The following is a 23671-nucleotide window of genomic DNA, read 5'->3' on the forward strand; positions in this document are numbered from 1 at the left end:
TACTGAAGAGTCAGTGTGGTAACAAGACTTGACAGAAGTGCTTTCTAAAGAGACGTGGAAAGAGTATTAAGCTCTCACTACGGCTTGTTAGGTGTTTCATTTTTGAATTCTTCTAAAGAAAAATATAACTGTTCTAAACACTTGATATGAAACCAAATGCAAAGGCAATTATTTTCTCTCAATCTAAATTAAAATGAAGTTTTAAAAGTCTTTGACATAGGATCTGATGTAACCTTCAACTTTGATGGTTAAACTAGATAATGCTGGAGGACTTTTCCAGACTTAATGATCCTATGAGTGTGTGTGTGTGTGTGTGTGTGTGTGTGTACCTACATACCTCCCCAAACAGGGTGAAGCCACTGCACAAAAGAATCCCCCTGGAATGTCTTCTAATCACATCCAAATCTGCACACATCCCTGACACCTGCTTTCCCATGACATCCCTGTCACATTTACTATAAAATGTAAAAAGTGGGGAGAAAGGTTGGGGTAATGACTTTCTCCATGATGGTGTGACACAGTCTCACTTGCTGTAGCTTCAGAAGCTGTAGAGTCCATACCTATCTGATGTGGATGTGAAACAGCTTCACAACAGTGCAGCTCTAACACATAGCAAGGTCCGTACTTCTGAAGTATCAGTTTTATTGGATTTTTAATCAGGAATTCAAAGAAGAATGATAAAATATATAGCTCCTCTTCATTTCCTGACTGATTTTTAAACACTTTACAGTCAATCATTTCATTGTGAAGTCTTCCATTTTAATACCAGAGGAGTTGCAGCACAGTATGGCCAAATAAAACTCACTTACACAGCCCTGGTCTGCAGCATCTTAAGTTTTTTGTTTGTTTGTTTGTTTGTTTTTCCAGTCTCCAGGTATGCACAGCATACTGAAATGCAGTATCCAAATAGTAGTATAGAACTGTAGTACACACGACAGAGATCCCTGTATCTACTCACTACAAATATCAAATCACTGTCACGACAACCTTTTCTCTAGTAGCAATAAAATGCAGCTTTATCCTGTAAACACCACTACAACAAATAATGCTGGAGAACTCTGCCTCTGCACATGTCCTACTGCTCTTCCTTCACCTGAGAGCTGAACAAGTGACAAACAACTAGGAGTCTCCCAAATATGGATACTTATTTTTAAACATGCAGTATTTGTGCCACAGTAGTACTTAAAAGGATAAAAAGCTCACACAAATGTCAGCAGTATCTTAGAAGAAAAAAAGGTTTCATCAAGGTATTTAAATTATTATTTTTTTTAAAAGGAAACTGCTTTAAACATGATGAAAATGCAGAATGGATTTACTGTGACTCTTCAGTAGCTAGCTATAAAACCACAAATACTTGCATCGATCCATATTCTTGCCTAGTCTGACTCCACAGGGCTAAAAACTGCTTTGCTTTGTCCAACAGTATAATACCACCTCTGTCACCAAGCTGTGCAACAAGTCTGATTACAGTCTTTGTTTTAAAGCCTTGGCAATATTCCAAAAATGATCTGTCGCTGACAATGGATGTCAGCAATGGACGCAGCTGAGCCCAGCTGTATGGACAAACACAAGCCTTGTTTACACAAGACCATCTTTTGGTGTGACCTGCAGTATGAATTCAAACAAATGTAATTATATCTTTTTCCTGTTTACCCTCAGCCCATTCCCTACAGCTCTATTCAGATAAGAAATTACTATTTAGGACTTCAACAGAAGACAATTAAAATAACTAAACAGCCCACACTGTGAAAGCAGCCAAATTCTCTATTTGAACAAAGATGATGTTAAATTACACCTGCTGCAGACAAGCTAATAGAGAAGTAATATAATTTTCCTCTAGGATTTGTTTTTAAACAGCTTGATAACCATCACATCCCACCAATGTATGCATAAAGCTTAACTAAACAGTGATACATATGCTTGAAATGTCTAAACTAGCCACTTAGAACAAGAAAGCTCTCCTCAAAACCAGGCTTATTTCAAATCCTACCCCTCCTCTCTTTCCCGTTCCAGTGTCACAGCCCTATATATCAGTGGGACCTTCAGAGCAAGTCATAATGCAAGTCATGCATAAGACAAGCATGGATGACACAAGCTGGGAAACAGACCTATGGGACTCACTTACTAACTGGTTACCAAATCTAAGATGGTTAAGGCAACTTTTCTTGCTATGCATCATACTGGTACTATTGGTACGCCTTACCTGTGTGGTAATGAGGTTTTCTATGTGCCTGTGCCGGAATACGAGAAAAGAGTACGAAGTCTGGAAGAAACATGAGTTAAGGCAAAAGGTATAAAGTGGGGCTTATTTCACACGTTAAGAAGGAATAATCTAGCAGGTAGAAATCCTGCTAGATTGAAGAAAAGTGGGGGAATTGAAAGGTGGAAAAGGGGCCCCATAAGAAAAAGTAAAAGGCAAAAAGAAGGTTTCACAGCAACTGAGAATAGGGGAGGATAGAGGGGGATAGTTAGGGAATAGTTTATAGAAGCAGGAATGTAGAGATCGTTAGAGAAAGGGGGATAGCAGACAAGGAGTCTGGGATAGTGAGGGGGATGAATGCCATGCTGATAAGGTTTGAGACATTTGGCAGGGAGATGATTAGATGTCCACAGAGCGAGACAAAACTAGTTTGGGGGATGCCCCCCTTCCCTGTCAGGAGTTACGGCGAGGAGGGTCAGAAGCCTTCACGAAAAAGACAACAAAATTCTTCAACCCATGACCCACTACGCACACGCAACAGGCAAGGGTCTGCATGCTTTGAGGTATAATGAATATGTATCTGAATTCTGGGAAATTATTGATTATGTATTAGTTTGCCCTATATCTGTAGCACGATTTTTCCAGATGGTGTGCAAGCTTGGAGGAGTTATCCTCCTTGCACCAGGGCTTTTGCACAATTGCCAATAAAACATACCTTCTCTATATCCTTACAGGCTATAGGGTTTGATTTTCTGCACATCAACAGGGCCCCTGCTCCACCCTCAAGAGCTGAGAAAGCATGCAGGCTGCCAAGAACTTCAACGGAAGAGGAAAGAAAAGAAATAAGAAGGCTCTCTGTTGCTTTAAAGCCTTACATTTGTGTTCTTTAAATGACAACTTCAAAAATGGAGGCAGTCCAAAGGGTGAAAAGTTCAGTGCTTTTCTGGCCTCTCCTTTTTGTTTTCCTACCAACATGAAAATAGATGCATACTGACTAAAGCTAAGGGCCTTGAAAAGAGAAAACAGAACTCTGCAGAGGCTTCAAAACATCTCAGCCATTCAGAAAATGTACAGGCATAGGTGAGAGCAGGAACTGCCTAGTGAAACCAGTGGTGGCAGCAGGCACACATGCGATACCATCCACAGGCAGTCACCACCACTTCTCAACCTTTCTTCTCCTCAGATGAGGCTCATGGGCTGTGCAGCAACACAGCCAGAAATCTCCAGGAGATACTTCATCTTGATGCAGCTCAGGGACACAAAGGTCGTTCTGCTTGCCCTCCTCTCCTCTCTTTAGTTCTAAATGAAGATGAATACAGCATGCGGAAACAGCTCATTTCAACTTGAGGATGTTAGACAAAGCTGTAGGAACGCCAGTGAAGACAGTAGTAACACACGAGTGCGTGAGGAGGGGGGATGTGTGCAGGTAGCAAAGCAGAAGTTGCACTCCTTCACCTTGCACGATAAAAGTCCAGAAGAAATCACAGACGCGAAAGCCAATGACCAAGGTTAAGAATCAGAATCTGGAAAGTGAGGGTTTGTCGGAATGATGGCATTTGTCCTCTGTCATTTCAAAATGTGTAGACCTGCCTGAAGTAGTTATTCTGGGATAGCAGTATTTATTGTTTCCTCACAAGTATAACTGCTCTTCTTTTACACACCCAGTATGATACCAGTACTACACAGGCAGTGATACTAACACTGTTGCGTTAGGGGAAGTCTCCCCAGGATGTTCACTCTGATAAGGTCCTGCAAGGACCTTCATTTTGGTGGGGCGAGGAATATTAACATCCTTGAAACAACCTGAATGAAAACAAGCTGTTGTTCACCACAGAATTTTGCAAAAGAAACAGTCTCTCAAAAACAGAGAAATGCCTTGTTTTCCTCAAGTAACTTCTGTTTGATATAAGTTTTTAAGTAGACAAATAGCTGTACAGCTAGTAAGCTTGCAATGAGCAATTCTCCAGCAAAGACTTTCTTTCAGTGTTTGCTATACATGGACTCTCACTAGTGATACTGTCAGCACTTCCCGAAGTCCTTCACTTGCCTGACTCTCCCCTCCTCAACAAGAAGCAGAGTTTTGGTTGGTTTTAGGTGGGCTTTGTTTGCTGGGTTTTCTTGTAAGATAAGCAGTTACACCAGGTCCTTGATTTCTGACATAGTTTCTCCTACGCTGTTGTACACACACCACATGGATCAATTCTGCAATAAGATCAACTCTTTCCATGTCATTATTTCATGGTAATTTAGAAACGCTTTCTAACCCACAGTGTTTTGTTGTTGTTTTTTTAATACTAACAATGAATATAGTTTTGCTGGCCTGGGGCCTAAAACTGGTTTCCAACACTTAATCCTTCTTGCTGGAGACCTTGTTCCTTCTCCCTCAACCATAGAAGGAAAAGGCCTAACATCCCTAAAATTAGTTTTAGCTAATCTTTCTTTCTTTCTCCTCCTTACTATACGGGTTAGAAGGTTCTCAGACATTCAATTTCATGACTGACTCAAATATGACCTAATACATAACTGAACTGCTGTGCAGTATGCTGGCCCCTGCAGCCTCCCACCACAGGTAGTGGGATCTGTGCACCACAGACGCGTAGATCCCCTGGGCTTCGTTAAGAGCTGAAGTACACTTTTCCTGCTCAGTCCCACCACCTACCACCAGAGACTACTGAAAACACTTTGGGATTCTCATGCATTGAAGTCACCTTAAAAGGTAATGTCTGCAACACTTTACAGAGCTTCTAGCTGGAATCTGTTTATTCTTTCCCACATAAATGCAGAAACTGCACAAATTCAGTTTCAGTATCAGAAGCTGACTTAGAGGCTTCAAAGGTCATTACTTGAAAGCTATTCCAGATGTGTGAGTGATAACTAGTTCTCCATTCTCACTCTTGGCACAGTATTTCAATAGCTACTCTTTGCTGAAGGCAGCAATAAGGATCATAGACCCAAAATTTCAGTAAGAAAAAAAAAAAAAATTAAAAGTGAAGCTATAGTGTGGTTAGCACAGAAACTAAGAGAAAAGGCTTGGTCAAAATTTACATCACTTGGAGTCAGTCTGAACTGTTTTTAAAAGGAAAAACAAACAGCAAACTACAAAGCTTCCCTCCTGAACTATTAAAAGAGAAACTACAACAAACAGAAGTTAACTTCCAAAACATCAATTGGCCTCTAACAACAAAAGGCATAAAAGGATAGGTTTTGCAGGGAAAGAGAGGGAAGAATACTTTCAAGTGTTATAATCAAAAGAGAAACAAAACTGGCCTCAAGTTTGTTTTGCCTCATCTCCTGTTTTCAATGCAAGTCAACAAGAGGCCACCCATAGCCAGAATGCCCAGATATCACTGCAGAACAAAGGTCCCAAATATTGACGTTTTCACACATACACAGAAAAGGAAATCAAGTTCCATACAAAAAGGCAGAGGTTTGTTTATGTTAGAATACTTGTAATCACTGCTAAAAGGAAGCTGTGGTTTTATTTTTAGGGATCTATTTTTAGAGAAGGCATTATCTCAATATTGTCATTTTTATGGTATTAGAGAGAAAAAATGGCTTCCTTTTTCCAAACTTAGAGTCAACACATTTTCCGTAAGAAAGGAAAAACAAAGCAAAGACGACCACACCAAAACAAACAGAAAACCTCCCTGCACTGAAAAATGAGAAAATCTTTCAGGGATATTTTTCCTGTACTAGATAATGAATCAGTCACAAACAGGCGACCAATGCCTCTTAGTCTCTCAAATTTGTAGAAAACTAGATAGCTACCATTCTCAAAGAAAACAACCTTTTTGAAGAGCCTTGGATTTGATGAAATGCTATTTTTTTTAGAAGATACCATTGATGTTGGAATTGAACACTACTTACTCTTAGGTCATATGCTATAGAGACTCATTTCCAAGCCTCCAAGCACTGCGAGTGTAACAGCCAGCTACTGCAGTCACCCATTCAATGACCAGCAAATCCCTGACCTCCAACCCATCCCCAACATACACATAAACACAGTACACTAAGATATCATGACCATACAGCCAAACACATCTCCAGAGAAAACAGGTTTGGTAATAACCCTGCAATTGAGGATTTTGTACAGATGGTGCAACTCATTACAGTATCTAGAAACACATATGAAACAAGTCAATTGGATAAGGCAAGGAAGGTACGAGGTAGGGCTAATTTAACCATGGGACTGTTGCCTCTATAGGCTGAAGACCACATTTTGTGTTAAAACACTGCAATAAAGTTAATCCTGCACGGCTGTTTTAGATATGCCTCTGTACAAGCTTAAGATGGATACAACTGCTTTAGAGGTCCCTTCACTATTTGTATAGGATAAATTAAATTGGGATTTGTTTTTGTTTTTTGCAAAAACTTCTTTTCATAGTGCAGATGGATTTACATACATACAGCATACTCTGCCCTGACATGAAAGGAGTAAGGCCAATATGGCAGCATGTCCCGCTCCCTTCAGTTTGCTATTCTTGCTCTTTTTAGAGCTTTTAAAACATAATGTACACTGCCATCACAATTTACTCTATACTAGCAGCAGGCTTTGATTGTCCAGAATGGCACAGATGTTTCCACTACAAGCCTAAAGACAAAGGTTTCTGAATCAGAGGAGAGAAAATATTCATACAAGGGTACACAGGAGAAAATTCTTAAGTCTGAAGTTTTAAATCAAGGATCACTTTCTGTATAATCCTTTTTTTTTTTTTCTTTTTTTTTCTTTTTTTTTTTTTTTTAATAGGAGCGTTGGAGATTTTTATTTCTTCATAGGTACAAATCCACCCTGCCATCCACACCCCACACAATTCCCCAGCAAACATACTATCGGTACAGCAGCAGCTGTACAATTCAGCTGCGGTCAGGCAAAGGACGGCAGCGTGCCGCTGTACATCTTCATCTACCTGTATTACATGCAGCCATGCACAGGCAGCTCACATGAAGCAGTCATGCATTATTCAGTCCTTGTCTCTCATTGCCTCTTTTTCTACCTGCCCCACGGAACTGACCGCTACAGCGGGAAATAGCTGTTGCAAGAAGCTGTCAACACACTTCCTGCCCTTCCAGAACAGAAATGGGGGAAGTTCTGCAGGGTCAGATAACCAAGGGATGCACGCTGCTTCCAAGAAAACAGAACTGTGCACTGCACCTTTACTTCAGCTGTGCAATACTAAATTTCTGAGATAGATGTAGATGCCTCCTTTTAATTGCATGCCTTGGAATATGGAGGACTGATTATCCTTTTCCCACTAGCTAAATCATCTATGCTATTAGTCATGTAGTTGTCAACACACAGCAATGTCACTTATTGAAAAATGCTGAACTGAGTGTAGCTGTTACAAGTGCCATACAACGGGAGTACATCACCATACCCCAAATACAAGGCTTACAACTGCAAGTTCCACCACTACATCACACTTCACACAGCAGAACACCCTCTTCTCTGTCATGTTAAGGGTGCAGCTTCTTAGTTTTGTTCGATCAACCCACCCACCTTTCACAATTTTGGATGCAGCAAAGGAGGAAAGCCCTCATTACGTATTCCTCATTGTTAACTGCACATTCTCCCCTTGTCCTTCTGCAGTTTAAACTTAAGTAGTAAACAGTGGAAGAAATTGTGTGAATTCCAGCACCGTGTCAACTTTTGTCAACTTTATGTAGATAAAATTATTTAAAGCCATAAAGAAAAGATGTCCTTCTACCCTCTTGCCCCTCATTACCCCTAGTGCTGTATAAACAGCATTTTTTTCTACATTTGGCAACAGAGTAAGCATATTAGATCAAAAAGGACCAAGTTTGTTGCTGTTGTTTTCTTTTTGAGCTTCCTTAATTAGGACTCCAGTATTTGGAAACTAAAAGGAAAGAAAATGCACTGTGGCACAGAAAGCTATCAATATTAACGAAGAAGCCACATTTCCAGCTTTTAAAAATATTCTGTTTGAGGTTAAATCTGCATATCTAAAAGTGACCTATTTGGAGTAAGTATGTCACCAAGTTCAATATTTAGGGCAGTATTTGTGTAATAATTCTAGTCAGCCCTAGAAGCGAGAGCTCTGTTCACCTCAAGATAAGCACTCATACAAGAAAAACAATCAAAAAATCTATTCATAAATTTCTTCCAAATATGTACTGGGGCAGAGCATCAGAGCTGCCTTGGCTAGGATATATTTGACTTTTAGAATGAATCAGATTATACAAGAGTGATGTTCATTTTTAATTAAGCTAAACCCAACCCTCTGCAAACACAATTCAAATCTTCTTTAGCATACATTTACTTATTGTAGAAGTGATGCATTAAGATTTCTCTTATTCTGCAACGCTCCTAAAAAGTCAACACTGACAATATTCTTTGGGAAAAAAGACTGCAGAGCAAGCATTCTTTGCAAAGTCTCCTTTCAAGATTAGGCCCGTTATTCACAAGTTAAAATAGCATCATTTGGCTCTTCTGAGGTACACAGACAACATGAAGTATTTTTCCATAGTTAAAAACTGAATTGAGAAATTCTAATGAAGTATTTTACCCATGACTGCTTTCTATTCTAAAATTTACATTAAAGCAAGTATCACAAATGTCTGTTTTCAGCAGCATGCATCAGGAGCATGAAGGACTACAAAAAAAGCTATCAGTTAATGTAACTAAGTTAATGTTTCAAAACTGTCAGCAAACAACAGTTATGTTTAAAATACACTCAGATATTATTCAGAATTTGTAAAAGTGCAAGCATTTTACCCAGGTTCTTTTTAAATTGAGGTTGTGTAACCCATAGAACGCAACTACAAGCTGTATGCTGGAAAGACACATTTTCCCTCCTAAATTTGCTTGCCTTCAGACATACAATACTTTATACAGCATTTTCGTGGTTAGCAAGAACATTTAAACTTCTCTGAACTCAAAAAGCTTCTGTGTTCACAACACCTCAGGCAGCCTACCTCATATAATTTTATTTTGTCCTTTGCATGACAGCCTTGGTTTGCCTGAACTATATGAAAATGAAACTTATTTGTGCATGTAGATTGGGAATGATTAATCTCACAATTAAGCATTTGGACATGGGTAGCATCAGCTGGAGTAAGTTAGAGTTTCTTCCTAGCATTACTAGTTTTTCTGTTTCTATTCTTCAGGAACTGTTACAGCACAGTGCTTCCCACACAACTGTCTTGCATACAATCATGCTTGTGTCTTTCAGTCTAAGGATAGAAAACCCAAACATTAAAAAGGCAAATAGAAGTGGCAACATGCAGTCTCCAGAAATCCTGAAAGCTAAGTCTCATTTTTGGGAAGATGGAGGAGTGGTGGGTTGGGGAAAATTAAGCCTCATTTTTTTCTTAAAATGCATTTTAACCAGAAGTATAGTTTCCTCAATTCTGAGGGTCTGAAGAGACACAAACTACATTTTATTTCTACCCTTACATAAGAAAAACAGGAGGATCTCATGAGTGCATGGGGATATGTTCTCATACTGGCTATCTTCCCAATGTTGTTAGTCATTTGGATAAACCAGAGAGAAAAAGGGAAGCACAGCAAGGCACCAAGTGAGCTTATGCTGACAGTAATTCAGAGGGGCTTTCTGGCTACTTATCCCTACTTCTGAAGTTCGTTGTTTTGCACTATTTCCTCCCTCACTCATTAGGTTTGCCTTTCATTTATCTGATGTCAAAGACTCTGGAGATGAAAGGACATTACTCTCTCAGACAGAACCACAAAGTGGCAAGAACTCAAGGATCTGACAGACCATACCTTACTGTCTCACAAACGTGCACTGGGCATTTGTACATTGAGTCTGAAGAGACCCAGTAGGGATGCCAACCAAAGTCTTTTTAAAGAATTTAAAAACTTAGAACACAAAGGATACTTTAAGTGTCGTGTGTGCTTGGAGGTGCAGTAGTTATTGCTCAAAAGAAAGCTTGATAAAACAATCAGGTATCTTTAAAAAGTCCATGCAACTCAGGCTGTACCACTGGCAGTATGCTGGACTGATTCATTGCTGCAATCTAAAAAGACCAAACCGTTCTAGTGTGCCGTAAGTATTTCCAAATAGTACTACACAAAAACTAGTTGCTTTAACATAGCAAAGAACGTGAACAGCCCTATCAAGTAATAACAAAGGAACAGTTTAGGAACCACTAGAAAACCAAAGATTGTTAACCACACAGCAAAAGAACTTGCATAGTAAAATAAACCAAAAATCAATGAGTCAACATACACAAAATACTTCAGAGAAGATTGAGGATAGGGATTGACATAAACCAAGTAATTGCAAAAAAACAAAACAAAACAAAACAAACAAACAAACAAAAAAACAGCCTTTCAATAATGCAAAGTGGAACTGAAATGTCAAAGGAAATAATGCAAGATATAAATTCCCATTAAAAATGCCTACTATAACAGCATAAAACTTCCTTAGGAAAGAATTAATAAGTATGTTTCTCTGACTGACATAAAATTTTTGCTTATTAAAAAAAAATCAATTATAAAACTGAAGAATGATTTAGCAACTGAGCAAGGAAACAAGCCCTTAGCTCCAGGAATGTAGGCTTTGAGATCTGTTGGAAGCTAATTAATAAAACCTAAAATTTTGTCAATTTTTCAATACAGCCTTTTAAATTTTAATTCTGTCAGCTATTTGTCATCATTCATGTTCTAATGATCTCACTCCATCCACCCAGATGAATCAGATGAAAAAAGGGAGACAATTTAACACAGCACTTTGCCTACAGAAGTCTCAGCATAGATAGAAAAATTCACCTTGCTCCCAAAGAACTCCCCTCTCTGTGCACTACGAAGAGCAGCACAAGTTCATAATAATGTGAACCCAGAAGACTACATAGCTGTATGGAGGATAGAACTGTGGGTAACACTATAAATTTCATTCAGGAATTAATCTTCTCACCTTTGATGCTTGTCGAAGCCATCGTAAATATTCAGTGAAGTTATCAAAACAAATGTAGTAAGTCTGGCTTTGAGGTCCAGAAGAGCTAAATGCTAAGCAGTGCTGGTGCTTTTTCACTTCTTCCACCTACAACAAAGGCATAAAACTGTTAGTGAACAAGAAACTAAAATATCTCTACAGAGCACCCCAGAGAAAATTCATGTGTGTCCAAGACAAGCTCTTCAAGTAGAGTTGTACTAACCCCCCTCAAGTACTTAAGCTGGATCTTAACTGTCAAATATTCATACAATCTACACAAGCAAGAAGTAAGAACAGAACCAAAACCTTTAAGCTTGTTTGTCTGTTTTCTAGAATACTAAAAGCTAAACTTTTAAAACAAACAAAATGTCTGAAAAAAAATCCTAGCCACATGACTTACTCTCTTGTCATATGAAAAAGAGATGCAAACTGGAGATGCTGCAGGCAGATAAATCTGGCAACAGCTCGAGTTTGAACTGGTAATGGATGGCAATACTGAATTAAAATATGCTGCTATTCTCAACATTTAATGTTTCTCTGGAGATTGCTTCCTTTAAACCTGTTTTTTGGGGTGGTTTTTTTGGAATTTTTTTTCCCCAATGTATCTGCAACTTTATTTCTGGTTGCTATCTTCAGTATAGTATGCAAGATGTAAAGAAACCATCATAAAGAAGAAAATAGCCAAGAATGACATCTTAAGAGACTGAGGATCACAGAAGGCTTTCTATCTACAGCTGTCTTTATGCAACCTAAGGGAGCACAATTTATACTCCTGATTATTAAAATCAAGCTTTACCAAATGCTTCTCTTACACCCCAATTAAATTCTTTGGCATTTCTCAACTCGCTAAAAACACCCCAGAATACATCATCCTGCTACCACACACGCGCAGTCCCACACAACTTATGGTTTCAGTGCCTCAGCACTGCATTCTGGAAAGCCTTTGCAAACCAGGAAGTGCAGAGTACTTATGAGGTTTAGAAAGAATATTTTCTGAGTAATAATTTAAAAAACACTAAGTTCTGTGCCAAGCATCCTCCACTCAAGCTTTGTCAGCAGAAGCCCTCAGTACAGTTTTTTTCTTTGCTTGGTTCTCCTTTTCTTTTAAAATTTGCTGTCAGCTTTCAGCTTTGCAGTCTTCGTGTTTTATGTTTTGTGATGTATTTCTGTGCAAATATACTTTTTCTTCTCAAAAAGAAGGCCAGCAAGGACCAGAATTCTGCCCTATTCAGCGTGCTGCAGCTAGGAATAAAGCTCACTGCCAGAGTTCACACAATGCTGCTAAAAAGAGAGAGAAAAGTCTCTACTTTGGTACCTCCATGGAAGAATCTCCATTGAAGAATCATGGAAGCATGAGAGAAAAGAACTCACAGAAGTTATACTAGCAATGTGGACAGTAAAATAACACATCAACTCCAATCTGCACGTATTATATAAGGAAGCTTTTTTTCCTCTGCCAATAACTCCAAAGAAATCAAACTTATCAGTATAGAAAGTAAAACAGCACTATTTCAGGTGTGAATTCATCCTCAGACTAATGATTTTCTTTCCATTACCTTGGCTAATCAAGTCAATAACAGCACTCTGAAACTACATTCAGGCTGAAATGGTAAGGGTATAAATCTTACTGCCTTCAGTAAAGTTCCACAGATCTAAAAACAGTTGAAGTTGGAAAGGATCTCTGAAGGTCATTGTGTCCAAATCCCGTGTTCAAGCAGGGTCACCTAGAACAGGTTGCCCAGGACCATGACCAGGCAACTTTTGAATAGCTCTAAGAGGAAGACTCTACAACTACTCTGGGCAGCTTATGTCAATGCTTGGTCACTGATGTAGGGGGGGGAAAAAAAAAAAAAAGGACGTCCCTGCATTTAGACAGAATCTCCTGTGTTTCAGATGCATTTCATCAGAAAACAAAGAGCCAGTTTCAGCTTTTTGTAAATGAATGTATTTGCTGCTGCAAGCTAATATTAGATCACTACACTAATAATGCTGAAAGTGGAAAAAAAAAATAGAAAACCAACCCAAAACACAAATAAAATCTGCTGTTACTTCTAATTTTCAGATCTTAGAGTAACACAACATGGATAAAAAGTGGTGAAAAGATATAGTAAACTTCACACAAAATACAGATTCATGTATTCTTTGTTTTTGAACTTTTATACATACGAAACACTATTATGTATATAAAACACTGCACGCAAGGCAGCTGAATGTATCCCCCTCACTTTTCCTTCGCATTTCAATCCAAATATTCCAAATCATTAAGTATGAATCTTACTGCAATCAAAAATTAGTTATATACTCTGATTTTCTCCCCCAGAAACAAGCTTTTGTGAGGGGTTAGGAATCATGGCAAAGGAAGGTGATCTCCTCCATGAATAAAGAGATAGGGATTAAGCAAACAAATGCATAAAATAAGAGTAGAAATACAATCTTACTTTGCCACCAATTAAAGGCAGGACATGCATCTTTCCCGTCTGGCTTTCTTTTACTGATGAGACAATTAGGCATGTTCCACAAAGGATAGCTTGACGTCTTGTCCATCTGTTGACTGGCAAATGTATTTTCCCTTTTCGAACATTGTACATTCCTGAGAGCTGAATCCGCTCGGAGCTGCCAATGCTGTGGGGCTTTCCTGAAATGGAAACAAAAACATCCATTTAATCATGGAAAATTTCTGCCTCTTTCATTCAAGTCATCCTGGGTCTTCATCACAAAGTTCCTTAGCAGTGAAAGGAGTGACAGCAGCTTTAGAATCAAGTAGTTGATACTCTGTTACCTTCATTTGGTATGTGCAAAAGGGGGTGATGTACTGCATATACACTCACACCTTTGCATTTCCATCCATCCTTAACATCACAGCTGAATAGCTTTAATAGCTGCAGTATACAGTTACTACTCTTCCTCCAGCCCATCTGTTCAGTCCAAACGCCAAAGCAGAGGTAGTACACAATGAAAGCCACAATGTGCACAGATGCAACCCCTGAAAGACCCTGCTTTGGTCTGAGAACTTCAACGATGGTGAAGTACTTCTGCCTATATTTACAATGAATTCACTATTTATGATTTTGATTATTAGCAAAGCTAGCAGTTAGACCAAATATGTTAAATGATGGCATACGCGGCTCAGATTATACTATCTATTAAGAATAATCTGGTAAAAATGGTTTCTGGTAAAAGCCATTGTTAGTAAGGACAACACAAAGACAAGTATCTCTCCCATCTCCGTAATAGAACCAAGTCCTTTTAGGACATGGATAGGAAGAAGCACAATTCACTCATTCTAATCTGATGAATTTATTTATTTCAAGTTATCATATCAAACCCTGAAAAATCCAGCCCTTATATTTGGATTCACCCAAATATACTAATATAGGTAAGGTAATCATGTTCAAGTTAAATAAGCTGAGATTTCTTGAAGGACACCAGTACTAGTGAAACTCTGCAAAGGATTTCTCATGGATGAAGAACCAAAGGCTACTGTAACCTAAGGTATTTTCCAAATCACAAGGCAAGATAAACCATTTATTTTCCTACACATTTTTATTTAACAAAATTCTTAGATTAATAAATCAAAGCATTAATAACTGATTGGTTCTCCAGAAAATCAGGGAGTTGATCCTGTCTCCTAATTCCAACATTTTCAGAACAGCATTAATTCAACTACAGCAGTGACAAGTGCAGTACACTATTACCACAACTTGCCATTACTAATCTTGTTCATACAACATTTGTCTTAATGAGTCTACTCTTGCCTTCAGATTACTTAAGACAGAAGACACCTACCACATGGCCACCCCCACTTAATTCCCTCACCCTCACCTTCCTCATGCCAATTCTTACCCTTCCTTAAGAAGTAGCCTTCCCATACCTTCCTTAAGGATTAGTAAGCCAATGACTAGGCATAGTTAGCCTCAAGCCTTGCTCAGTTCTAATAAACAGTATCACTTATACTACCAATGCCTACTCGTAATTCAGATTTGCTGGAATGTTAATGTTGCTCGAAGCTAAAAGACAAACCTCAGTGCCAATAAAAATCTGGGTGCCTCAAGAAAGCAGTAACTTCATTATCAAGCAAATTCAAATCCAACAACAGAAGCTGCGATTAAGCACTTCTCTTAAGCCCAACAGAACAGAAAGAAGTTGAGAATATCTATTTATTTTTTTTAATAAAGTCATAATACTGTTAGGAAATACAAGTGAGTAAAATAGATCAACATAACCCTAACTAAACACAAAAGTCAAATCAATATGAAATAGAAAAATCACAGTTGCTAAAGTAATTGATAGTTTATCTAGTCCGTGCAGAATGATGGACTTGATGCTGCAAAGCACTGATCAAAGAATCTGCTACACAATAAAAATGTCTGTAATGGAATACAAAGTGCCTGGGAATTGTCAAAAGCATGGTTGTACAAGGAACAGTCATCAGGACTATGGACAGTTTCAACTCAAAAGCGATATATTAAGTAATATCTCCCAAGGCACGCTTCTAGGTGGGAAACACCAATCTTCAGAAGTTCTTTAGATTACTAAGTGGATAACAAAGTACATGAGATCCCATTGCAGTGCTGCAGCCTTGGCATGAAACATGAGAACGCTCAGAAAGAGAGAAGTAACATTATCCTATGTACTGTACTGGCAAAATGATTACTGGGATCTGACAGCAGGTGCTTGCACTTCACAAAGGGTGCTGGAAAATTAGAAAATCTTCAGAAAAGCTACAGGAAAAGAGCCAGGAACCTGACAAGCCTGTTTCCTGGAACCAGATTAAACCATTTATTTTCTTGAACTAGGCTCCATGAAGTAAAGTACAGCCGGACCTGTAAAACTACCCAGTAGCATCTAAATGGAAGTTCTAACTTCAGGTAAATTCAGAGGCACTTAAGTTGCAAGTCACATTAATAATTAGCATAATTACTAAATGTTTACTAGAAAAGTCAGAACAGAGCTATCACAAAGTCTCCATGCTAGGTACGAACTGTCCTTTCCTCTTGCATCACAGACAGATTTGATGGAAAAATTACCAGAGTAAAAGTTTTCAGCTACAAAGGTTTTTACAACAGTCCCTTCAACTTCTAAGCACTTCAGACATATTTTCCTAACAAATTCTGCCTATTGCTACATTAAAGCTAAAAGATTCTTGATGAGAACATACAAAACTAAAATATTGAGCCTATTTCATGATAGCAAAAGGTTTATCTCTTCCTATTCTTGTCTACACCACTACATAACTTGCAAAATCTACATTTGATGTTGAATCACATGATGTTGCCAGAAAGATAAGCCTGAACAGTGCTAAATGGCTCAGCGACTAGCTGGCGAAAGCGCATAAAGGGAGGAAAAACTGAAACGCGAGCAGGTTATGGAATTACAGCCACAAGAGGAATGGGACTCGAGAAAGGTGCGGCGAGCATTAGGATCGCTGCTCCTCACTTCACCGAGGAGAGCAGCAGGTGGCAGAGTGTCACGCTGCCCCACAGCCAGCTCCTGCCAGAGCACAGCACTGGCACCGAGGGAGCAGGAAGAAAAGGAAGACTCACGGGTACCCGTGCTTTTCACGACTTGAAAAATAAGCCAATGAGAAGGCCCCAGCAATTAATGTAAATGACCTTTTCCCTCACCAGATACGAGAACTTCGCCAGAATACCTTTAGGTGAAGGATCAAAGGGCACAAGTTATGGTACAATCAGAGTGCCACCGCTGCACATCAATTAAGCAACCTATCACTGCTGGTGAAAAAGGATCATCTGTTCTGAAATCATCCTCTGCCTCAGACTTCCCACTTGAGATTCAGAAGACAGTGTGAGATTCACGTTATGAATTCCCTTGTTTTAACTACACCCAGAGGGAGCAGACAAGTTTTCAGTGGGCCCTGTGATGTTATACTGAAGCTGTCAGTTGCGCAGATAAAAAGGTATCGATGATCCTTTGTGACTTGAAACAAAAATTCAATCCTGCCAAAAGCAGGAGAATAATTATTGTTGCCTCGATCAGAGAGGAGACAAACATGCCAGAGCATCTAGAAGTCTTGCATACCAGAAAATGTTTTTCAAATGCTAAGCCTAACCAGAACAGTTGGAGCGTTTTAGCAAGAAACCATAAAAAGATTATTTTTCATTCTTGTCAGGACTCCAAAACTACTGCAGCTCCTAAGCACAACCACAACAGGACTTTTGTTCTGAACGAAGCATTAGAGGAGATGCCTCAAGGAATTACAAACAGACCACTCATTTGGCTATCTTGACATTCATGGTTGAATTCCTCTCAGCTTTAGCTTGTCCTAAGTCCTGGAGGAAAACTACTGGTATTTAAAACAAGAACAGAGAGAAACAGGGAATTTGATCAAAATGGTAGGACAGCTCTCTAGAACCATGAACCACTCACAAGAAGCATGGATGGGACAGACACCCTTCAGTGATCTTAAAACATGAAGACTTGGCAACGAGCAGCTCGAGGAAGCCACCGCTACACCATATACTGACTCTTACCTAGAGCGAAGACTTCAAATCTTACTAAATACCTACAGCCACTTGCTTAGGATGCTAAGTAGAGCTCCTCATCCTAGCAATAGAAGGCATATGGAATATATTACCATCAGAAATTATGAAATACCAGCTCATTATGGGACATGAAGAGTATTTGGAGAAGAAAGCTCTTGAAGCTGTATGGCTCATTAAGTTGCAAGTTATTATTCCACCCTGTAAGAAAAATACAGCCAATGAAGTCTGCCTCTAAAAAACTATTTAAGACATTACCAAAATAAGAGTGGAGGAAAGCGTTGACATAAGAGACACATACACTTCTGTGCAGCAGATTTTATTTTTATTGCTAACGTTGGTCTGACAGAATGAAAGCCAGCAGTTCTGAGACGCACATGGTACAGCTGGGCAGCTCACAGGGAGGACCAGGCTGCCCTCACTGAGCACACTCAGGTACTAATGGTATCAAAGGCTGAATGGTCAGTGGCAACAGTGTCCAAGTTCAAGGCTTTTCAGAAGGGACTGAAGGACTCAGTCTCAGCCCTGACTTAGGGATGGTCTTTTTCAGCTGCAGCTGGGCCAGCAACAGAGGTTGATATTCTCATCCGCACACGTCCAAGCCCTTGGCCTGAGGCCAACACTGCATCAACCCTACCACATCAGCTGCTCACTATAAGCTGTCCCTAAGCCCTTTCAGGCAAACCAAGCTGCTTGCATTTCTTGTCTCTCTCTGACCAAAAAGAAAGGCCACAGCAACAGCTCAGAGTGAGCAGTTCGGTACAGAGAACAGAGGAAGAGCATGTGGAGGCCAAACCTACATCACAGTCACTGGAGAGGATACGTAATTAAGCCCACCTATGGCCTTCAGTAAGTAATTTCAGAAACAAAATACTTCCCACACTAACACTTAACATCAAGCGTCATGTTGTTTGCTTTTTTACCCTGCCATATCCTCCACATTCAAGTCAAAACCCAGCAACCAGTTTGAAGATGTTGGAATCCGGTGACAAAGCCAGCTGGTTTCCCATCTGAGGTGGTGAAATCAACAGAGCAAGTGGATTCTTCAGCGCCTACCTGGAACACCATTCCTCTGACTCGACTTTGGGAAAAACCTTGCCCCAGCCTTTCCTACAGACCCCCAACACAACCACCACACGCACAGGATCACCAAGATTGGAAAAGAAATGACCTTCAAAATCATCTAAGCCCAACCATACACCTACCACCAATATTCCCTACTAAACCATACCTCTTAGTACACAGAAAGTAGAGGGTGGTATACCATTGCTGAACCCTTACTACCAGATTTTTCTGCAGATTTCTACTTCTGCCCAAATCCTTTAATTAAACCCAGAGAAAGCTATTTCCTGCAATACTTTTGAAGCATTTCAGTCATTTAAGGTTGCTTCCCCTCTCACTGTAGTGACACTAAGCGTAGTCATGATGACTTCAGGCAAGGTCCCAGTGCAATGAGATGTGTAAAAATAAAGCAGTGAGGTGGATTTAAAAAAAAAAAAGAATGGGAACAAGCACAGAAAGCATAAAAACCGTAAGTAAGAATCCCAAAATTACTGCATTGTTCTCATTTTTGTTTTTAAAAAATATGAAGAAAGCCTACTTAGAGTTCACATGCTAATTGTGTTTTTCCTTGCTGAAGGAATCACATTTATAATTTATGAACAAAAGTACAAAATTAGCAGCTTTTACATTTATTTATATTCAATACCAAGAATTCAACTAGTAGCATCTATCAGCAATCAGAGGATGTTTTTGCAAAGATGACACATCAAGCATATATAAGGTAAAGTTTAACTAGCAAAACCATTCCAAAACTAAGGACTTGAATTTTTGCACTCAAATCTGCTTAGACTCTTACAAATTCCTACAAGATTTAACACAGCTGCTGATTGATTCTATATTGCTCTGTGGAACAGGGCCTCAGACATCACCACATTGTTTCTATGGGCATGTAACTATTAGCACAGACTTTTGCAGCATTTTGGTGGTGCTCTCCGTATTATTATGAGAGCTGGGGAAAAAGCTGAAGTGATTTATTTCTTTAGAAATTAGCAGTTCAAGCCCTAATACTTGAAGCCTGACAACTTTTCACCTGAGACACAAAGTGTTTTGTTGTTTTATTTTAACTGTCTCAATTCAGCTTTTTCTTAAATGTTCTCTATGAGACAAAACAGAGTAGAAGACAGACAGGCTTTCAGTCTTTATGAAGCTTAACTTTACTCGAAGATCATCCTTAAAGACAGGCATCATCACTATGTGATATGATGCAATAAAACACAGTCACCAGCTCTATAGCAATAATCCTGATTAAATCCTTCACTAGAAGTATGAATTTCTTAGTACAGAAAGTAACTCTCCCTCTGTTTTTTTCCCCCCTCAAAGTTCAATTTTCATTCACTTGATCATTTCCTGTGTCTTATTCTCACTACTTCCACACAAGAGACCTGAAAACATGGTATAAACCATTAAAAAGACATTGCAAGCTAAATTTAGCAGTATTTGTATCAGGTATTGGGTGTTTCTTCAGAGAAAAAAGGTTCCAGTAAGCACAGTATCAAAAGCTCAACATCAACCTGCATAAACCAATAGCTTCTGAGGGATTAAAAAGGAACAGTGATTCAGCAGAACGTGCTTAGACTCATTGTTGACATAGCACGACTTCAATGCCAGGATGATCTAGGTGCAATGGTGAACAGGATGCTGCCTGCAATTAAAAGCAAGCAGCACAAGTTCATCTGGATTACTGTGCAGAGGCAGAAGATCTAAAGCCTTGGAATCCAACTGTTTTCATCTTAACAAATGAATTGCTCATCCTAAGTATTTTGAAGCTTTTTATCAGTTATGTAGTATAGCATGAGCAAACAAAAGCCAAAGACACATCCCAAAGGCTTACTTCAAACCCACCTACACTTAAAACTCTTCATCCAGTCTCCAGCTTTCCCTGCAGAGCATTCTTGTGGCTGAAGCAGAGGTCTCCACACTCAAACTCAGCCCAATGCACTTGCCACTCACTCTCCTCACTTGTCTACAGGAAATTTAAGCAAGCTACATGCATGTAGGCAGGGCTTTTTCAGGAAAAAAAAAAAAAATGACTACAACACTCAAAGCACACTTGATACACTCACTTTTGCTTGCATTAGAAACAATGAAGTGTAAGTTAAACTCTAGTATTACACCCAAATAATTAAATGCTTCAGTTTGAAGAGGGCTCATGAAATTCCATTCATGAAGAATCACCTTCAGTAACAAAACTCAATTGGTAAAGCACCATACCACACTTCCGCAGAGAAAAGATAATTGAAACACCACGAGAAGAAGGAACCATCAGAAGAAGTCTTCTTTCTCCCACACTTGAATAGGGTTATAAAAAAACCTACGTTACTGGTATCCAGGATTCCAGGAAGTCCCGCCTAAAACAACCTTCTCACCTTGAACTTCAGATTCATTTAATGAAGATGTTCAAGAAGTTCCTCAGTGAGATATTCTACCAATTGTTTTGGCTTAAAATAAATTTAGAGCAGCATACATCTAATACAAGAGATGCGATCAGATAGAGGGACAAATATTTTCTGTAATTCCAAGACTACTTTATCAAAATATTTCATGCTATCCCTGTTTAGGATGGAAATCCAACTTTCTGCACCCATTTACAACTGCATGCACTAATACTAAAAAAATGAAAATTGAACAGATAGGTCAAAAAGCTATGCTTTACAAATATGTCAGTGAACTTGGAAAAAAGCATAACTTTAGTAGGATAGGACCAAATGTCTGCAGAATTCACCTTTCTTCCCCAACTCAATCCCCATAAAGCACAGTTGAAGAGAATGCTGGAAATGCACTATTTACGACGTCATGCAAAACTGACTTCTAGTTATCACAATCCCAAAGCACAACAAAGCCACAAGCAGAGTAAAATCCGTGGCATTCCAAGTCTAATGTAATTGCTATATTGGCAAAAGCTCTGAGCTAACCAACTGTTTTAGGCAAAGCTGGAGTCTTGATGGAATTCAAGAACAAAGTTGCACTGATGACTCCACTGAAGCTAACAGCAGCTTTCAGGTTTTATCAGCATTAGATGCGCAGCATGAAGCGCAGCAAGTAAGCTCAAAATAACTACTTGAATGCACACTCCTCAGAGGAGGAACAATGACAGCCCCTGGCAGAAGTTCGAAGTTCATCTATGTGCCTTAGCATTACAACAAAGAAATCTCTGCTCCTTACCAGCAGAAGTTGAGCAAAGCTCCCCACAGTCCAATATTTACCTGCCTTAACCCGAGGCTGGAATATGCAGACAGTCAAATATTTTAAATATACAGCTATAGAGGAACAAGAACTTTTGTGCACACTAAATTAAGCATTGTTTAATATGAATGTCACGTATAATACAAATGCTTTCTGTCAATGTATTCTAGACTAAAATGCCATAAACAAGATGATTAAACTATTTTTGCACATTAAATGCATTCAAGTTCCAAGTAAGAAGATTTTCTACCTGCTCTTTCATTAGAAAAAACTAAATTTGGTATTCTACAACATATCTAAAAGCATATGGTGATTTACATTCCTATGAAGTTAAAGCATTTTAAGTATGACATTTCCTACAATAGACTACTGTACCAGCACTATTGTATAGATCAAAATCTAAATGCAAGTTTCATTATAGGACCCAGCTGATGAGCATCTTATGTCAAAACAGTTCTGTGCAGTATTACAAAGCTATTACTAGTACATATCAATTAAGTCTAACATAAAAATCCCAAATAATTTTAAAATGAAACAGTATTTAAAGAAGTTAAATGCTGTCTGGTAAAGTCCCTTCAAGGTTTAGGACTGTAAAAAGGTTAGATTTATAACGGTCAACAACCACAATCATTACCTAACAAATAAATAAACAATGAAATTGTAGGTAAAACAGAACAGCCACCTCAAGCTACAAGAAGGCAAAAAAAAAAAAAAAACAAACAAAAAAACAAAACCCAGAAGAAAAAGTGCAAGCATATTAGTCAGACAAAATACCTCTTGGTTTTAAACACTATTTCTAATTCAATTTTATTAACATAAGATTTCAATGCAACGACCAGAAGGAATTCCAGCTGAGCAATGTCTCTGTAAACCAGTCTTACTCCATCCTTTAAAGCCATCCAGCCCAACTTGCTATGTAAGTGTACCCATCCTCCTTAACTTTTCTCTTAACAGAATCTGCAAAGAGTTGTGCAGAAATATGAATGATGGAAACACAGAAACTGGATCAACAGCTGCCCTCAAAGCCTCACTACTTTGATTTCAGTCTGCTGACAGCTGACAAGGTGTTTCAGTTGCTGAAGAAGGTGCCCCATTGATCCTCTCTCAATTGACTTGTCATTCAAGTGTTTGGGTTTTTAATTTTACATGACAAAGGTTGGATTATGTTGACATACATTAAATGTGTATGTAAATACATGCAAATATGCACTAGTAAAAGGCAACTTACATAAGAACTCTGTACTTCAGAGCACATTTCAGAGGGAAAAAAGAAAACAAGGAAAGAACAGCTGATTTTCTAAAGTTGGAGAAGAAAGAAACAGTGGGGAGTGAGGTAAGTATCACAAAGAAACATGAAAGGGAACATTTTTCTCAGTGCCTTTCTACTCCTGGAAACAGAGGCAGAGATGATTTACCACATGACCTCAGATATCAGAATTGCCACTTTCTTCTCTTTTCCACAATGGAGTCTAAAAGTGACCGGATAGCATACGGTAATTGTCTGCAGGCACATGTCATACAGCTTTATTACAAAGGGCAGGAAAAACAGAAAAACCAGAAGAGATTGGCTTTTTCCATTCCCTCTGAATTAAAATAAACTATTACACACATGAGTCATCCCAAACTCATCAGTTTTCTGTCCAGAGCGCTGCAAGGGTCCATGAAAGTACAACTGTAAGTGCTAGCTAATAAAACACTCCGAATTTAAGAACTAAGAATTCCCTTTTTATGTTACACACCCCTATAAGTATAATGCTGAAAGTTCTCACATCCACAGCAAAAGAAGAAAAAGCCTGTGTCCAGTTTTCAAGCAC

At 38.9% G+C, this 23671-nt stretch overlaps 1 protein-coding gene across 1 annotated transcript in view; it reads right to left on the minus strand.

Moving 5' to 3' along the window:
- The window catches only part of PHLPP1 (PH domain and leucine rich repeat protein phosphatase 1), a 133776-nt gene that overhangs the window by 46828 nt on the left and 63277 nt on the right, over positions 1 to 23671 (minus strand). The window contains exons 2-3 of the mRNA XM_085220322.1: positions 13551 to 13747; positions 11095 to 11220 (exon numbers count right to left, since the gene is read on the minus strand). Of these exons, the coding sequence (XP_085076448.1) occupies positions 11095 to 11220; positions 13551 to 13747 (323 nt within the window). The remainder of the gene's footprint in view (positions 1 to 11094; positions 11221 to 13550; positions 13748 to 23671) is intronic.

The sequence above is a fragment of the Meleagris gallopavo genome, chromosome 3, assembly GCF_905368555.1.
Source record: "Meleagris gallopavo chromosome 3, MGAL_WU_HG_1.1, whole genome shotgun sequence".
NCBI classification, from domain to species: domain Eukaryota; kingdom Metazoa; phylum Chordata; class Aves; order Galliformes; family Phasianidae; genus Meleagris; species Meleagris gallopavo.